This window comes from Rhinoraja longicauda, chromosome 20 (assembly GCF_053455715.1).
Source record: "Rhinoraja longicauda isolate Sanriku21f chromosome 20, sRhiLon1.1, whole genome shotgun sequence".
Classification (NCBI taxonomy): Eukaryota; Metazoa; Chordata; class Chondrichthyes; order Rajiformes; family Arhynchobatidae; genus Rhinoraja; species Rhinoraja longicauda.
The window spans coordinates 23,691,152-23,704,643 of NC_135972.1; the positions used below are offsets into that span (position 1 = coordinate 23,691,152).

Below are 13,492 nucleotides of genomic sequence, written 5' to 3' on the forward strand. Positions count from 1 at the left end.
ACAGCATGGAAACGGGCCCTTCAGCCCACCGAGTCCACAACCACCTCCGACCACCCGTTCACAGTAGTTCTTTGTTATCCCACTCTCTCAGCTCTCCCTACGTACTAGGAGGCAATTCACCGAGACCAATTACCTTACAGACCCGCACATCTTCGGGATGTGGGAGGAAACCTACGCGGTCATAGGGAGGACATGTAAACTCCACTTGGATAGCAGCCGAGGTCAGGATCAAACCCAGGTCTCTGTTGCTGTGAGGCAGTAACTCTACCACCTGCGCCACCGTGCCACCCCTTGTTAAACTCAATACCAAAAGTAAAGCATAATTCCTTGAATTAAGAGAATTTGGTATCGTGATATTCCATTGTCTTTACTTTAGACTGAGAAACATACAGTAGAAAATAGATGCAGGAGTAGGCCATTCGGCCCTTTGAGCCAGCACCGCCATTCAATGGCTGATCATCCAAAATCTGACTGGAGATACAGGGTGGAAACAGGCCCTTCGGCCCACCGAGTCTGTGCCAACCAATGATCACCCTGTACACTAGTACTATCCTACACACTAGGGATAATTTACAATTTTTTTTACCAAAGCCATTAACCTACAGACCAGTAAGTCTTTGGAGTGTGGGAGGTAACCGGGGAAAACCCATGTAGTCACAGGGAGAACGTACATACTCTACTGACAGCACCCGTAGTCAAGATTGAACCCGGGTCTCTGGTGCTGTAAGGCTGCAACTCTACCGCTGTGCCATTGTGTGGCCCAGTGTCAAATGTTGTTTATCATTGTGTCAGGTTTATTATTTGCATGTACCGAGGTAAAGTGAAAAGCTTTGTTTTCAATCTATCCAAACGGGTCAGATAAATACAGTCACGTCAAACTCGAGTATAATAGATAGAGCAAAGGGGAAATGCGGAGTGCAGAATATACTTGGCATTGGAGCACGCTGACCACTGCTCACCAGTTCACATTAGTTCTATGTTATCCCACTCGCCCATCTATTCCCTACACACTAGCGGCAATTTATTGGCCAATTTAACTAAATCAGTTTGAACTCAAGTACAAAGACATGCAGGTTTCTAGGTTAAATAGCTTCAATAAAATGTGAAATCGGGAAAACATAGAGCTCGTGTACGGATGATTGTCAGTCGGCGTGGACTCCATGGGCCGAAGGCACTGTTTCCACGCAGTATCTCTAAACTCCAACAGATAGAGCATAGGGAAAGATAGAGTGCAGAATATAGTTCTTTGCATTGTAGCGCATCAGTTCTTTAAACAAAGTCCAATGTTCTCAATGAGGTGGAGGTGATTGGAGCAGTAACCAAGCTTATCAGAAGCCTGGTAACAGAGGGGATGAAGCTGTTCCTGAGTCTGGTGGTGCGCGTTTTCAAGCTTCTGTACCTTCTGCCGGACGGGAACGGGGAGAAGGAGGAATGACCTTGGTGGGGCAAGTCTTTGATTATGTTGGTTGCTTTTGGAACAGTGCTGTATTTGGCCTCACATGCATCCCTTGTGTTTGCAGATAGAAGAACTTGAAGCAGGCACTCCAGGGAAACTGAAAGTAACGTCTCAATCTACAGAGGGCTCGGAGACCGTAGAAGGGGAATATAACACGGTAAGTGGTGACGACTGAAGGCACGATTGGGGCAGCGTTTGAAGGGAAGTTCAAGGAATCTTGCTTGACCTGCAAGACTACACAGTAGCAATTGCTACCAAAGTGCCAAGAATAGCTTTAGACTTCAGACTTCAGAGATACTGCACGGAAGCAGGCTCTTTGGCTCACCGAGTCCGCGCCAACCAGCGGTCACCCCACACACTAGCACCATCCTGCACACTAGGGACAATTTATGGAAGCCAATTAACCTACAAACCTGTACGTCTTTTGGAGCGTGGAAGGAAACTGGAGCACCCGGAGAAAACCCACCTGGTCACAGGAAGAACATACAAACTCTATACAGACATCACCCGTAGTCAGGGTCAAACCTGGATCTCTGGCGCTGTAAGGAAGCAACTCTACCCCTGCGCCACCGTGTTGTCCTGACCTTGAACCTGCTACTAACTGAGATCATGGCTGATCCTGCAACACAACTCCCCATTTCCACTGCCCAAAGAAGGGTCCAGATCCAACACGCCATCTATTAGGGGCGGCACGGTGGCGCAGCGGTAGAGTTGCTGCCTTACAGTGAATGCAGCGCCGGAGACTCAGGTTCGATCCTGACTACGGGTGCTGTACTGTATGGAGTTTGTACGTTCTCCCCGTGACCTGCATGGGTTTTCTCCGAGATCTTCGGTTTCCTCCCACACTCCAAAGACGTACAGGTTTGTAGGTTAATTGGCTGGGCAAATGTAAAAATTGTCCCTAGTGGGTGTAGGATAGTGTTAATGTGCGGGGATCGCTGGGCGGCGCGGACCCGGTGGGCCGAAGGGCCTGTTTCTGCGCTGTATCTCTAAATCTAAAAAAACCCATGGAAGTTGTCTGATCTGCCAAGTTCTTTTAGCGGTTTATTTTTCACTTGGGATTTCTGCATGTGTAGTCCCTTGTTTAGTTTAGTGATATAGCGTGGAAACAGGCCCTTTGGCATGTTGGATTGGGGGGAGGGGAGAGGGCGGGGGGGATCCCACATAGTCACAGGAAGAATGTGCAAACTTCACAAAGACAGCACCAGAGATCAGGATCGGAACAGGATTACTAGAGCTGTGAGTCAGCAGCATTACCAACTGCACCTCTGTGCCAATGTCTACAGCCCATACATAGAACATTGAACAGTAACAGGCCCTCCAGGCAGCTGTGTGTGTACTCAACATGATGCCAAGACCAACTCTTGCCTATCTTCATTTAATCCCTGTCCCTTAGTTCCCTGCTTATTCCTTGAGTTTACCCTTGTTCTAAATGGCATAATATATTGAATGTACAGTAATAAGATGATTCTAGGTTTGACCCAAGTCTCCCTGTCCTGTCGGCAATAACTGGCACAGCCATCTCTAGGACCCAACAATGGGTAGACTCTACCCATTAAAATATAAGAAAATAACTGCGGATGCTGGTACAAATCGAAGGTATTTATTCACAAAATGCTGGAGTAACTCAGTAGGTCAGGCAGCATCTCGGGAGAGAAGGAATGGGTGACGTTTCGGGTCGAGACCCTTCTTCAGACTGATTCCACCCATTAAAATGAATGGCTGAAAGAATAGGAATACTTTATTGTCACATATGACTAGGCACAGTGAGGTTCTTTGCTGCGTACACAATGTATACAAATAGCAGCCACCTACGGCGCTGACACAGTTACAAAGCACGCCGGCTCCTCCTAGTCAGGATGGAACCCGGGTCTCTGGCGCTGTGAGGCAGCAACTCTACCGCTGCACCAGTGTGCCGCCCACGGTCAAAGTTGTTGCAAAACCGTCCTTGCTGAGGAATGTTCTAACTAAAGCTTGTTCCGCTTTGACAGGTATTGTTAGCGATTGGGAGAGATGCTTGCACTAAAAACATTGGCTTGGATAAAGTGGGAGTAAAAGTCAACGAAAGGTAAGCAAACTGTGCCGCGAATGTTTAAGCAGCAGAACGCCAGTGTTAAAGTGGTGCAATGGGGAGAGCCGCTGCCTCGCAGCTCCAAAGAACGCGGTTCGATCCTGACCTCGGGTGCTGCCTCTGCATAGTTTGCATGTTCTCCCTGGGGTTTCCTCTAGATTCCTCCCACATCCCAACAACGTGTGGGTTTGTAGGTTAATTGGCCTCTGTAAATTGTCCTTTGTTATGTTGGATAGAACTAGTGTGTGGGTAGTTGCTGGTTGGCACTGACCTAGTGGGCCGAAGAGCCTGTTTCCACGCTGCATCTCTAAACTAGCATGGTGCCTGACCCGCTGAGTTATTCCAGCATTGTGTGTCTCTCTTTGCTAAAAACACGTGATAGAATTAGGCCATTGGCCCATCAAGTCTACTCCACCATTCAATCATGGCTGATCTATCTCTCCCTCAACCCCATTCTCCTGCCTTCTCCCCATAGCTCCTGACACCTGTACTAATCAAGAATCTATTTATCACTGCCTTAAAAATATCCAATGGCTTGGCCTCCACAGCCTTCTGTGGCAATGAATTCTACAGATTCACCGGCAACTGCAGTTCATTTTTCTTCCATCTGTTTAGGTCTGGCAGCATTCCTGTCGATGACAACGAACAAACAAGTGTACCGTACATCTATGCCATTGGTGACATATTGTATGGCAAGTTGCAGCTCACTCCGGTGGCCATTCACGCTGGTCGCTTGCTTGCCAAGAGGCTGTATGGAGGCTCTACTCTCCAGGTAACAATAGGCAACATGTGGAGATAAGTGGTAAAGAGGGCTCATGGTACACGCTTGCCTTCACTGGCCAGGGCATTGAGCATAAGAGTCAGGAGGTCGTGATGCAGCTTTGTAGGACTTTGGTTAGGCTGCATTTGGAGCATTGCTTGCAGTTCTCGTTGCCCCATTGAAAGAAGGATGTGGAGGTTTGGAAGGGGTGAAGAGGAGGTTTACCAGAACAATGCCTGGGTCAAGAGGGTATTATCCACAAGGAGAGGTTGGAGAGACTCGGATTGTTTTCTCTAAAATGCCAGAGGTTGTGGGGGGGAGACCTGAGAAGTTGTATGTGACAATGTGTAAGTGACAAAGGCTAGAGAAAATAAGGAGAGAAAAGGGTATCGGATACGGAGAGAAGAGGAATGAAATGCAAAGCCAGAGGGAGGGATATAGTGGAAAGGGGTGGGGAAAGGAAATGGTTTTGGCTGCATGTTTGGATACATGGAAAAAAAGAGTCTGCTTTGTAGTTGGCATGATCTAGCAGTATTCATGTTTCTGATGATATTATCCAACAGTGCGACTATGTCAACGTGCCCACCACTGTCTTCACTCCCTTGGAATACGGGGCCTGCGGTCTTTCGGAAGAAGCAGCTTTGGAAAAGTACGGGGAGGGGAAGTTGGAGGTGAGCCATGAGGTTGTAATGATTCCATGAGCCGGATATGGGAGTGGTGCTGCCTGGCCCTGTTCACTCACAGTACCATCAGAAAACTCCTTTGTTCAAGACAAGTGTGAACTAGTTTTACCGATTGTCTCAATTTCAAGCTGGTTATGATGGAGACCAACTTGAATTGAATTTTGGTTTAACTTAAATTGGTCCTGGTTTAACTTTAGTTGGGAGGCACAGTGGTGCAGCGGTAGAGTTGCTACCTCACGGCGCCAGAGACCCGGGTTCGAACCTGTCTACAGGGGCTGTCTGTAAGAAGTTTGTACGTTCTCCCTGTGACTGCGTGGGTTGTCCCTGGGTGCTCCGGTTTCCTCCCACACTCAAAAGATGTGCAGGTTTGTAGGTAAATTGGCTTTGGTAAAATTTAAAATTGTCCCTCGTGTTAGTGTACAGGGTACTGGTCGGCATGGACTTAGTGGGATGAAGGGCCTGTTTCTGCGCTGTATCTCTGAAGTCTAAAGTAAAGTGATTACCCAAGTAGAATTTCTCAAAACAAAATTTGTTGTCCATAATTAGTCACAGAGTCACACAGCATGGAAACGGGCCCTTTGGCCCAATTTGCCCACACCGACCAACATGAGACATCTATGCTAGTCCCACCTGCCTGCGTTTGGCCCATCACCCTCTAAACCTGTCCTATCCACCTCCCTGTCCAATTATTATTCTAATAAAATAACCGTTGTCATGCAGCCAGTCAACGTTGGATGGTATGTCTCATAGTTTTATATTTTTGATCCTTCGTTTTAGATCTATCACAGTTTCTTTTGGCCGTTGGAATGGACCATCCCATCCAGAGATAACAACAAGTGTTATGCCAAGATTGTTTGCAACAAGGAAGATCATGTATGTATTTTCTAACCTATTTTTCAAAAGATAAACTTGCAACCAGATAAAGTTGCCTTTGATGATCTGATTAATTAGGGTGATGGCATTAAGTTTACAGTGTTGCTCGCAACCCAGAGAAACCCAAGATCTTGGTTCATAATAAGAATAGGCTTTCATCTCGCCGTCACCGGCTGGTGAGATTGTGAACAGCATTCTTTGCCCACTATCAATTTTGCTGCATTTTGAGAACTTCTCTGGGAACTCTTTCACTTTGGGAATTTGAGCCAAGTTGAAATTCAACCGTGTTCTGTCTTGTCAGGACAGTTGGAATGACTAAAACCTGATTAAGGAGCTGCAACCTGATAATAAGACATAGGAGCAGAATTAGGCCACTCAGCCTATCCGGTCTGCTCCCCCACTCGATCTTGGCTGATTTATTTATCCCTCTGAACCCCATTCTCCTGCCTTCTCCTCGTAAACCTTGACACCCTTAGTAATCGACAAAATCAATCTCTGCTTTAAAAATACCCAATGACTTGGCCTCCACAGCCATCTGTGCCAATGAATTCCACAGATCCACAACCCTCTGACTAAAGAAATTCCTTCTCATCCCCATTCTAAAGGAATGTTCTTTTACTCTGGTCCCAGACTCGCCCACTAGGGGCAACATCCTCTCCACATTCACTCTACCCAGGCCTTTCCCTATTTGGTAAGTTTCAATGAGGTTCCCCCTCTTCCTTCTAAACTCCAGCGAGTTCAGCGGTCTAAAATTGTAATTTGTCCCTAGCATGTGGGATAGTGCCAGTGTACGGGGTGATCACTGGTCGTGGTCGACTTGCTGGGCCAAAGAGCCTGTTTCCATGCTGTATCTCTAATGTTTCAAGGAAATGTACACACTCTGTACAGACATCGCCCGTAGCCAGGATCAAAGCCTGAGTCTCCGGCGCTGTAAGACAGCAACTCTACCACTGTGCTGCTGGACTATAAACCCATTGGTTTCAGTACCGTGGCTGTTACCTTACCCAGGATGGTGGGGAGGAAGATAAACCTTGTGGCTTTATCCTGCTTGAAGGTGAAACCAGCCTACGGGTTAAGGTGTTGTATTCTACCTTTCAGGACCGGGTCATTGGTTTCCACATACTGGGCCCGAATGCAGGAGAAATCACCCAAGGGTTTGGTGCTGCAATGAAGTGTGGAATAACCAAGGAGCAGTTGGACAGCACAATAGGAATTCACCCAGTCTGTGCTGAGGTAACGTGCATGCTAAATGTCATCTTGGTGCACTGGTTTAGTGTATGTTTATGTCAATAATTTAGTTTTGTTTATTGTTGCCACGTGTACCGAGTTACAGTGAGAAGCTATTTGTTGCGTGCTATCCAGTCAGCAGAATGGCTGTCTCAGACCCAAATCGTCATTCAGACAGCTACATGAATCTCACTCCTTTAGTTTAGTTTCGTGTCGCATATAGTGAGGCAAACAGAGGAAAGCTTTACAGTCGCAGGGGAGATCATGCAAATTCCACACAGGTTGGGATTGAACCTTGGTTAATAGAGCTGTGAAACAGCAGTAGTCTTAGCTGATCCACTGTGCTGCCAGATATTAAGCCAGGCGACACGGTGGCGCAGCAGTAGAGTTGTTCCCTCACAGCGCCAGAGACCCGGGTTCGATCCTGACCTTGGGTGCTGCCTGTGTGGAGTTTGTACGTTCTCCCCGTGACCTCATGGGTTTTCTCTGGGTGCTCCCATTTCCTCCCACGTTCCAAAGACGTACAGGTTTGTAGGTAACCTGGCTTCTTGTAGGTATAAATTGTAAATGGTCCCTGATGTGTGTAGGATAGTGGTGGTATGCATGGATTGCTGGTCGGCGTGGACTCAGTGGGCCGCAGTGCTGTTTCCTCACTGTTTCTTTGAACTAATTAGTGTTGGGGTGACCGTTTGTCAGCGCGGACTCGGTGGGCCGATGGGCCTGTTTTCTCGCTGTATCTCCCAACGAAGCCATTAAAATTCAAAGCACTGTAGCATCATAAAGTTGAATTGTAATACTTAACGTCTAGCATCTGAGGTTCACCATGCTGTAGTAATTAACTGGTTTGAGCATCTGAATATTTATATCTCTGCAAATGTGCAGATGCTGTTTTGAGTACATTTTAATAATTCAGTTAACAAATTTTGCATCTCAGCCGCTTGAAATTAGATTGTGTTGTGAAGAAATAGATCTCTCTGGCCACGGTAGAAAATGTTTTGCCTCATTATCTATGTTAAATCAATTAATTTTATTCTTTTGTCGGGAGTTTTACTTTGAAGAACACTTGTTAAGTGGTTTTTTTTTGTCTGACATCAAAAGGCTGCCACTGTTTTATTTCCATAAACTATTTCCTTCTCCCAAGACCCGCTCTAAAAATAACTTGTTCAAGCAAGGTAGAAAATATTGCTGGTGGCATCTTGTGTTTAAAAGTTGCTGGGCTAAAGGGGTCATAGAATCAGAGTAACATAGCATGTCAACCGCCTAACACATCCATGCCGACCGCGATTAATTTTTGTCGTTAAGCTAGGAAGGGTTTGGAAAAGGGCAGCGGTAGAGTTGCTGCCTTACAGCACCAGAGACCCAGGATCGATCCTGACCTACGAGTGCAGTAAAATAACTGCAGATGCTGGTACAAATCGAAGGTATCACAAAATGCTGGAGTAACTCAGCAGGTCTGGCAGCATCTCTGGAGAGATGGAATGGGTGATGTTTCGGGTCGAGACCCTTCTTCAGAGACTGAAGAAGGGTCTCGACCCGAAACGTCACCCATTCCATCTCTCCAGAGATGCTGCCTGACCTGCTGAGTTACTCCAGCATTTTGTGATACCTGACTACGAGTGCTGTCTGTTTGGAGTTTGTACGTTCTCCCTGTGACCACATGGGTTTTCCCCAGGTGCTCCAGTTTCCATCCACGCTCCAAAGACGTACAGGTTTGTAGGTTAATTAACTCCAATAAAATTTTTCCCTAGTGTGTGTAGGCTAGTGTACAGGGTTGGCTGGTTGGCGCAGATTCGGTGAACTGAAGGACCTGTTTCCGCGCTGTAGGTCTAAACTCTAAAGAAACTGCCCAACCTGTCCATGCCAACCAGAATGCCTTCTGTCATTAAGCTGAAATGGGTCCAGAAAAGATTCATGTGGATGTTTACATGGGTAGGAAATATTTGGATGCTGCCTTACAGCTCCAGAGACCTGGGTTTGATCCTGACTACGGGTGTTGTCTGTACGGAGTTTGTACGTTTTTTCCCGTGACCTGCATGGGTTTTCTCCAGGAGCTCTGGTTTCCTCCCACTTCAAAGATGTTTAGGTTCGTTGGCTACCTGGCCTGGTGAAATTGTAAATTGTCCCGAGTATGTAGGATAATGTTGGTGTGGGGGGATTGCTGGTCGGTGAGCACTCGATGGGGCGAAGGGCCTGTTTCCATGCTGTAAATGGGACTAGTTGAGATGTGTGATCGTGATTGGCTAGGATGTGTTGGGCTGACTATTGGCTTGAATGCTGCTTCTTGCAGGATACAGCGGAGACCGCAGCTGCTGTAATCTAGAGCAAAATAAAAACTGCTGGAGGAACTTTGGGTTGGGCAGCATGGGCTGAATGGCCTAATTCTGCTCCTATGCGTTATGACCTTAATTAGAAGCCAGGTAAATATAGTGGAGAAAAGATCGGTTGGTCATCATGAGATTCGATGAACTTGGAGTAGAATCCTATCACCAGCTAGAGAGTGGTCTTGACCTCCCATCCACCCTATTGTAGACCCTCGTGTTATCTTTAATCGGACTTTAATGGACTTTATCTTGCACAATACGATATTCCCTTTATCCTATATCTGTGCACTGTGGAGGGCTTGATTGTAATCATGTACCGTCTTTCCACTGACAGAATAGCATGCATCAAAACGCTTTTCACTAGTTTAGTTTAGTTTGGGAGTTTAACTAAACTAACCCAGTAGAAAGCTTTTTGATGCGTGCTATCCAGTCAGTGAAAAGGCTATACATGATTACAATCAAGTACCATGTACCTCGGTACACATGGCATTAATAATAAATTAAACCTGAAGAAGATTGGAATGTATAACCAATTGGGCTGAGTGGCTTGTCTGTATGGATCATGGCAACATGATCTCTTTAGAAGCGTTATTCTATGGGCATCTTAGGATCTGGATGAAAATAGGATGTTCTTGTCCATTTCGTCTCATTAATGACTTGTAATTGATTTTTATTTTTTAGATATTCACCACGCTATCGGTGACAAAACAATCTGGGGCAAATGCTGAACTCTCTGGTTGCTGAGGTTAGTCCCTGCTGTTGTCACACTTGCTGTCCTGGTTCACCACATCACTAACTCCCACTGTCCTCCGGTCTGAAACCATCATTTAGAGACGCCATCCATCCTCCCCTCCAAAGGGAGAAGTGTTCTTCAGGAACACTTGACAGTGAGATGATGTGGGTGCCATTAACAGCCAGTGCAACGGCAGGGTTACGCCTTGTTTTTTTTAACGCGAGATGATGCATTGTAGAGCCTCGTCCTGAAGCTGTTATGAAGTCCCGGCCTGGAACCATTTTCACATGGAAGGCTGTGATGGAAAACTACAAGCAACAGTCTTGCAACTCTCAGCGATTCACGAGCATGGTCTTCCAACACCATTCAAACACAGACCAAAATCAGAAGCAGAAAAAAAAAAAACACTTGTGTTATTTGTCGTCTGCAGTTTTTGTGTATTCCTTATCAAATAATGGAAATTCCTTTTAAAAAAAAAAATCATTCTGCACACTTCTACCACCTCGTTTTGTTTGAGTGAACTTTTTGTGTATGAATTGTTTAACTGAAGCATTATATATATTTTGCGCTGGTTCTTTGAGTTCAGAGTGATGGAGTTGCATTTATTTCATCGATACCTCGCTTTGATCTATTGCCTGTGGCCGGCCAGTTCTAGGTCATCTTCTCCCCCCTTTAGACTGTAAAACGATCTACTGTACCGATTGTAGACAGAAAATGCCGGGGTAACTCAGCGGTAACTCTGGAGAAAGGAATGGGTGATGTTTCAGGTCGAGACCTCTCATCAGACTGAGATCACTGACTGTAAGACTGTACCTATTATTGCTCTCTACGGCCTAATGCCAATTTGATCCCCAATGTTTGGATGTTAATTTTATGGGTCAGTTTGTAAAGATGGACCATAAGTGGGTCTCTCTTTCCCCTTGCTCATTCCTCTAATCATTGCAACCTTAGACTCTGTGATACAGTATCGTTCTTCTATCATTCTCCAGCAAAGATATTCACCCTGACACAACCTTCACTGATTGAATCTTCACCTTCTCTTGTAGAAATAACTTTGGTTGTTGGACTTACCAGCAGGTGGGGGGGGGGGTTCAGGGTTTGCACCTGTACAAGGAGTGATCTTAAATGGTTCGTACCAACGATAAAGTCACGACGAATCCTCACTTTTCGACTGGCCACAGTCTGGAGCATCAGAGCATTCTAAGCGATGAATGTCGCCTCAGGGTCTCGCTTAAGAGCCGCTCAGTAAATGTTGAACTGTTTTGTTTGCTGGTTGGGCTGATGTTGCAATATCAACTCGTGCCTTTGGGAAGCTAACTTTCTGGAAGCTCTTTCTGGAGCCCAGGGCTGAGCAGGTTGAACCACTTTGTACTGAGGTATGCTTCTGTGCTTGCAGCTGGTGTATCATTCCTTTACAATGTTCTGCCTGGATTGTTTTTGTGAAAACTAATTCCGGCCCACAGCCCTGTTTGGATCATGAATGCTTCAATCCATTGTACTTGACTCAAACCTGCAATCACTGGCTTGGTGCATTTGGTGCTGGAAGCTTGAATGTTCTTGACACATATCCTGTCCGTCCTAAAATGCACAAATCTAACTGCCGTGCCTCTTAGTGGCACTGTTAATGAAATTAAAGGGTTATTACATTTTCAATAGCTTGAACCCTATGTACAAGCATTGTACACTAAGACAATTTTCTATCATGGTTGAAATTGGAATTTCATTGAGCGATTGCTGGCATTGCTTCTGAAATGAATGTGTTTGACTTTGTAGAAAAATAAAATTGTTATTTGCTTCAAGAATTTGCACTTGTTTTTATCGAATACAAGTTCTGCATGCAGCATGTCCGAAAGAGGGTGGCATGGTGGCGCTGAGGAAGAGCTGCTGCCTTACAGCGCCAGAGACCCGGATTCGATCCTGACCACGGGTGCTTTCTGTACGGAGTTTGGTATGTTCTCCCCGTGACCTGCGTGGATTTTCCCCGGGTGCTCCAGTTTCCTCCCACACTCCAAAGACGTACAAGATTGTAGGCTAATTGGCTTTGGTAAAAAAATGGTAAATGATCCCTAGTGTGTAGGATAGTGTTAATGTATGTAGTAATCGTTGGTGTGCCATCTCGCTGGACTGCAGGGCCTGTTTCCATCCTGTGTCTCTAAAATCTAAAGTAAAGACATTGGAATATCGCAAAACCAAATTGTCTTAACTGATGGGATAATGCTTTACTTTTGGTGTTGAGTTTAACAAGGGGTAGCACAGAGGCACAGCTGGTAGAGTTACTGCCTCACAGCAACAGAGACCTGAGGTTGACCCTGACCTCGGCTGCTGTCCTCGGCAGTTTACATGTTCTCCCTGTGACCGTCTCGGTTCCTCCCACATCCCAAGGATGTGCGGGTCTGTAGGTTAAATGGCCTCGGTAAATTGCCTCCTAGTGTGTAGGGAGAGTGGGATAACATAGAACCAATGTGAACGGGTGGTTGTGGGCCAAAGGGCATGTTTCCATGCCCTATCTCTAAGCTAAACTAGTGTAAATGCAGTATTAACTCCAATAATCTGGCGCCCATGGGACTTCATTGGTGTTGGGCTGGCTGTTTTTCTGGACTATTCGATGTTGCTGTTATCGCTGAATTGTTGACAGTTCAATTCACATGAGGGAGTTGCACAGCAGTAGAATTATTCCAGTGAACCAGGGGCGGCACAGTGGTGGAATGGTGGAACTGCTGCCTCACAGCGACAGAAAGCCGGGTTCGATACTATGGGCGCTGTGTATGGAGGTTGTATGTTCTCCCCTGTGACCTCGTGGGTTTTCTCCGGGTGTTCCGGTTTCCTCCTACATGCCAAAGACTTGCAGGTTTGTAGGTTAATTGGCTTCTGTAAATTGTCCCTAGTGTGTGGGACAGAATTAGTGTGTGGCTGATGGCAGGTTGGCACGGACTCAGTGGACTGAAGGGCCTGTTTCCACATTATCTCTAAACTAAACTAAAAAGAGTGTGAATGGGACTCTGGTGAATTGGATACTAAACTCTAGGGAATCTTTGAAAAAGGGGAGAGTGGGTTATTGTAACTTGAGTACAGTAAAACGGCAGTAAATCTGATGATGTATAATATAATGAGTACTTTTCCGATCTGGGTGATTTGCTGTAAGCTTACTCCAATTCTGAATTTCCCCTTTTTTCTTGGTAATGTCAAAGCCCTTGTTCATTTTTTTTTGCTGTTATTTCTTCCTTTGGACAATTAAAGGTAATAACATTTTCTGGTGGGGAGAGGAAAAATCAAAGACGTCTTCACGTCCTGCAATGCCATGGGCCACTTTCAGGTGCTGAGTCGAGGTGCCTGGTTAAGTGTACGTTGTGTAGTGCATTATTGGCAAG

General features: G+C 45.9%; 1 protein-coding gene across 1 annotated transcript in view; it reads left to right on the top strand.

The window, feature by feature from the left end:
• Nucleotides 1-11,906, top strand: part of LOC144603660 (thioredoxin reductase 1, cytoplasmic-like) — a 32,995-nt gene extending 21,089 nt beyond the window's left edge. Inside the window, exons 8-14 of the mRNA XM_078417236.1 lie at nucleotides 1,521-1,613; nucleotides 3,448-3,524; nucleotides 4,143-4,299; nucleotides 4,851-4,958; nucleotides 5,748-5,843; nucleotides 6,942-7,076; nucleotides 10,073-11,906. Coding sequence (XP_078273362.1) covers nucleotides 1,521-1,613; nucleotides 3,448-3,524; nucleotides 4,143-4,299; nucleotides 4,851-4,958; nucleotides 5,748-5,843; nucleotides 6,942-7,076; nucleotides 10,073-10,135 — 729 coding nt within the window. The 3' untranslated portion in view covers nucleotides 10,136-11,906. The remainder of the gene's footprint in view (nucleotides 1-1,520; nucleotides 1,614-3,447; nucleotides 3,525-4,142; nucleotides 4,300-4,850; nucleotides 4,959-5,747; nucleotides 5,844-6,941; nucleotides 7,077-10,072) is intronic.
• The last annotated feature ends 1,586 nt before the right edge of the window (nucleotides 11,907-13,492 follow it).